This window comes from Frankliniella occidentalis, unplaced genomic scaffold, assembly GCF_000697945.3.
Source record: "Frankliniella occidentalis isolate FOCC.00 unplaced genomic scaffold, Focc_3.1 Scaffold795, whole genome shotgun sequence".
NCBI classification, from domain to species: Eukaryota; Metazoa; Arthropoda; class Insecta; order Thysanoptera; family Thripidae; genus Frankliniella; species Frankliniella occidentalis.
The window spans coordinates 11,877-16,616 of NW_026267904.1; the positions used below are offsets into that span (position 1 = coordinate 11,877).

General features: G+C 43.6%; 1 protein-coding gene across 1 annotated transcript; it reads right to left on the reverse strand.

Moving 5' to 3' along the window:
* Positions 1 to 1,403: 1,403 nt before the first annotated feature.
* On the reverse strand, positions 1,404 to 3,929 carry LOC113215461 (uncharacterized). The gene is made up of 8 exons (XM_052275712.1): positions 3,723 to 3,929; positions 3,416 to 3,646; positions 3,087 to 3,329; positions 2,790 to 2,979; positions 2,433 to 2,623; positions 2,182 to 2,338; positions 1,982 to 2,109; positions 1,404 to 1,889 (listed from the first exon to the last, which is right to left on the reverse strand). The coding sequence occupies exons 1-8, from the start codon at positions 3,912 to 3,914 to the stop codon at positions 1,557 to 1,559; spliced, it is 1,665 nt and encodes a 554-aa protein (XP_052131672.1). The 5' UTR covers positions 3,915 to 3,929; the 3' UTR covers positions 1,404 to 1,556.
* Positions 3,930 to 4,740: the final 811 nt, after the last annotated feature.

Here is a 4,740-nt window from a genome sequence, read left to right on the forward strand (position 1 = left end):
TAAATTCATCTGGCACTTCGTGGCAGAGACGAGCTAGTTCATCCCTATGGATGTTGCACATCCTGCAGTAGAAATTGGCTCCAAAACTCTCGACGAATCCGTGGATTGCGTGACAACCAGCATTGTCAGCTATAACAATAATTAAACGAAAGAAAATTCGATGGTTGCCTTCATCTGTGTTAACATCTATTCCATGCTGATGTAAATAATTCAGCTCATCAACAGCAATAGAAAAGGTTATCCTATTTCCAAAAATTTTTCGATGTTTCGTCTTAAAAGTACACACTTGAAACATATTCTTAGTAGAGCTCTGGAACTGTACCGGAAGACAGGGCAAGTTGGCATATAAAGCACCCAGTGAACAACTTTTTTTATGTGACCCTAGAGCATTATCTGGCTGATAATCATCGAAATGTAAACTAATAGGTAATACTAATTTCTCTCCATCATTTGCTGACAATTCTCGCCACCGCTCTCCTTGAACCAAGTTCCTTATTTTACCACTGTTATCATTTAGAAGTTCAGCTTTATAATTAAGTATTGCACTAAGCATGCCAGGTAATTCCAAAAAGTATTTTAAATTAGAACGAAGAGGAACAAACTGAGCGTAGGCTGGCGCTCGAATAAGTTGCACAGTACCATTAACAGTTACAAATTTATTTTCATGGCCTAGAAGATAGGGTTCTGGTTTCACAAAACAACCGGACTCTTCCAGCTCGGATAATCGTCTGTACTCAGTATTCATCCCATCGAAGGGATCAGCAAGTATTTTAAACATATCGTCAATCTTTGTACACAGAACAGGAAAGTCGTCCCCACCATTGCAAGTTGACAGCAAATGAAAAACATTGCATTTCAAAATTGAGACAGAACAAGAAATTAAATCATTAGTAATCTTTATCATTTGATGTACTGCCTTCCGGCTTATATTAGGATTCGCATATAATTGGGCAACATAAAACTGCACGTTGCGATAATGACTTTCAATAAAGTATTCAAGAGTTAATCTATCAACAGGGTCTGGGTTCACTTCAGCATTAACAGCATGGTTGTCAACTTCAACAGGAGGAATAACAATATCACCAAATTCAAAATTATTAACTGGGTCATCTATATTGTCATGTACATCTTCATGTACATGGTCATTTACTCGATCATTATCATAATTAACTACCACCTGATGGTTTTTCATGTGCCGCATGAACCCATGCATAGAGAAATAATTGCGATTATCGCACTCTGGCTGCTTACATTTTAAAACGTAGGCTGCTAGATTTTCGTGAAAAAGCCGCATGTGAGACTGAAAGTCTGCATGGCTTGGACTTCTGTAGTCATCACAGACTGGGCAGAGTAACATCTTGCTAGTAAATGAACCCTAATTAAAGTTCAACTACAACTTCAAAATGGATGAGACTAGAACACCATCAGGAGGAAATCAAAACAACTGAACGGAAAACTAATGCAAGAAGCGTAAGTGACGAACAATCAAATCAAAAGAGCATTCTAGAAAAATAATCAAGGATGCAAGTGAACAATAAATCAAAACAATATAAATTCTATGATTCATACACACTGAGCCAACCATAATCAATATTGTAATTTTTGTCATACTCCGTGGATAGGCCATACACAGCCTTTTGAAGAATGATGAGAATGTGGCTACTTTCTGGAGGGTACTCGATGTGGAGTGCAAAAAAAGATTTGAAGAAAAGGTCGACAGCTTCCAAAACTCCGTCACACTTCCACAACAAGTCCGCAACTGAGACGTAAACAGCTGTGACTGCTGTTTCAGATTTGCCAACCAAAACTATGAGAGGCTGCCCACCCCCATCTCTGCCTTTCAGGAGCTCCCTCCGGGCCTCAATCAAATTGGAGATGGTACTTGCAGACTGCAAACAAGGAAAAGATCAGCCAATTAATGAAAGAGTTTTCAGAACTCACAAACGTGTTAGCGTCACCTAATATAAACGACAACACTCACTTGGCAATAGACGATAAAACTGTCTCGAGCGCGGTCAATTGTAAGCTTTTCTGTCTTCTTATCCACCTGCATTGAGCGGTTTGCACTGATTCCAGGAAGTGCGAACAGTACAATACAAGCTTGCACATCTGGAATGAAAAATAGAAATAAGTACACAATCGAAATAAAAATATAAATTGTTAGTTTCGAATAAAACTTACCCCTATCGTTGGACGAGTCTTGCACCAACAATCTTCTAATGTTTGAATCTTTCACATCCTTCCTTGCGATGGAGAGAGTCCTTTTCAAAAAATGGTCCCATTTAATGAACATTAAATTGTCTGCTTCCGGGTAGATATCTTTAAAATCTTGCAGGACCTGCAATTAATTTAAATTAATGAGTTAAATCATGTGAAACTGTTACAAAAAGTAGTGAAGGATACTGAAATTAGATTTATCTAAAAATACTTACCAACTCAAATCCAGATGCGTGCTTTAGCACAGGCCACTGCTCCAAGTACGAATTAACGAAATGGTCCTCTCCATTAAACAAGTCTCGAAGCCTCAGTGGCAGCGTCACGCGCCACTTCTCAAGAACGACAGGCCATGGACTCCGAGACTTTTGAAGCCATGTCTCCGCACTCCTCTCAAGATCAGTAATTGCTGTAAACAAAAAGTGCAGCATTAGAGACAAGTCCACCTATTATTAAATTTTGAACAAGATACAATGGGACGGCGTAGAAAATAAGAGCACACCCTTAAAACTGCGGTAGTAAGGCGTTTTCAAAGAAACAAGATCAATATAACAATATTTAAAGCAAAGACTCACGTTTTTTTAGAATACTTTGCAGAGTTCCAGTATACTGCCGAGGCTGACTGCGACTTTTTGATTGTTTTGAAGAACCAGCACGCTCCAAGTTCTTTACGCGGTTCTTGACATTTCGGAACTTGTCTGGGATCTTGCCTTTCGGATGGTTAGTGTCATTTGTCACTGAATGAGGGGCATCATACCATTTCTCCTGCAACAGTAAACACAGTCCAAACTCAATAAATTTCATTTTTATATGCTGAAAGAGGAACGAATACGATGTCACTTTTAAAAATACAAATAAAGTTCAGGGCCTACCTTTCTCTCTGTGGGAAATACTTCACGAACTTTCAGGGCAACACCTTCAAATAGTTGATGCTGTATGGGTTCTACCAACTCTTTAATCAATGCCGCATGAATCTCATCAGCTATAAGTTTCCTGTGTAATTTGGTCAATGCGGGGGGCTCGTCTCCAGTCTCATCATACTCCTTCTGTCCAGCTCGGTAACAAGCTAAGATTGCCTTACCATTAGAACTAGACGACAATATGGCCAGCAAGTCCTGAAACGATACAACACAATGAATATACAGGTAACACAACAATTGTCAAGCGAATTTTCAAAGCTTTTACAAAGTAAATATCTTACCAGCTCCTCCACGACATGCTCGTTGTGGAATACACTTATCTTCCGTTTTGCTGGCCGTGCAACTCGAGAAAGTGAGGGATGCTTTTGTGATGCTCCTTGTGCATCCACAGCTGTCTCTAAGGATGAAGATGCTGCCTGTGGTACTGTCCCAGACAAGGATTCGTGAGTAGTTGTCCCCGATGGCCCTGCCTCAGCAGTCGGTTCTATGGTTGGCGCTGCATTGTCACTGGACTAAAACCAGAAAAAAACTCGATCAGTAAAGAACGAATTCGAGAAAATGTTGTAAAGGTGATGGCAAGAAACTCACTTTGTAGGCTTCTATCTTTGACAGCAGCTTAACCTGCTCGCCTTCATACGGGGTCAACTTGCCGACGTTGTTCAGATTTAGTGCCAATAGGCTGTCTAAATCAAATCTCCGCTCTGAAAACAAACAAAAACTTTTAGTGCTCTCTGTTTTTGAAAATGAAGAGATGGACGAAGGGCCTAGAATTGCGATCATCGGCGGCACGTTCTCGGAAAAAGCGGTTGGGGGGAGGGGGCAGGTGCGACTGTGGCAGAAACTGAGAAACACTCAACTCTGGTGGAAAAGTTTCGGAACTGAGTAAAAATCGCTAACGTGAAAGCAGATGACTTATGCGGCATGGCGTGGCGAGGCGCGGCGACGCCGGGGGCCACGGGGTAAGGGCACAGGCACCCGCGAGGCGACGGCAGAGGGTAAAGGGGCCGCGAGTAACGCCGGTCTCGCGGCGAAGCGTGGCACAGCGTGGCGACGCCGGGGGCTCCGGGTGACGGCGCAGGGATCCGCGAGCCGCACGGGAAGGCTGGGGGTACAGGGGGCGCGAACCGCGATGCGAGGGCCGCCGCTGTGGTCATGAGCCGCGCGAAGACGGCACGGGTTTGCGGGGCGCGGCGGGCCGAGCCGTACGGTGAGGGCAGGGTAGTGAGCGGGGAGATTTATTTGGGCAATGAGTTGTTAAAAGGGGGGGGGGGGACTGAGACCCGTTGAACCAAAGTTTGGACGAGCCAGGCGTGGGGCCGGGGGGTTATCAAAATAAGCATCGGCCGACCGGCCGACCGACCGACCGTCCGGCCGTCCGGCCGGCCGACCGGCCGATTTTCCAAAACGTGTTTAAAGTGGGTGACACGCACATTTTCGGAAAGGGGGAAGTGTTGGGATCATTATTCTGTAACAAACATTGAGACGCACCGCTTATAACGCCCGTGAGACGCACTAGAATAAAGTGACAAAGTATTGCGAGCAACTGTAAATGTCCGTGGCGCTTCTAAACCTGCCGTTTCTCATGTTGAAACGTAACAAATTTGCA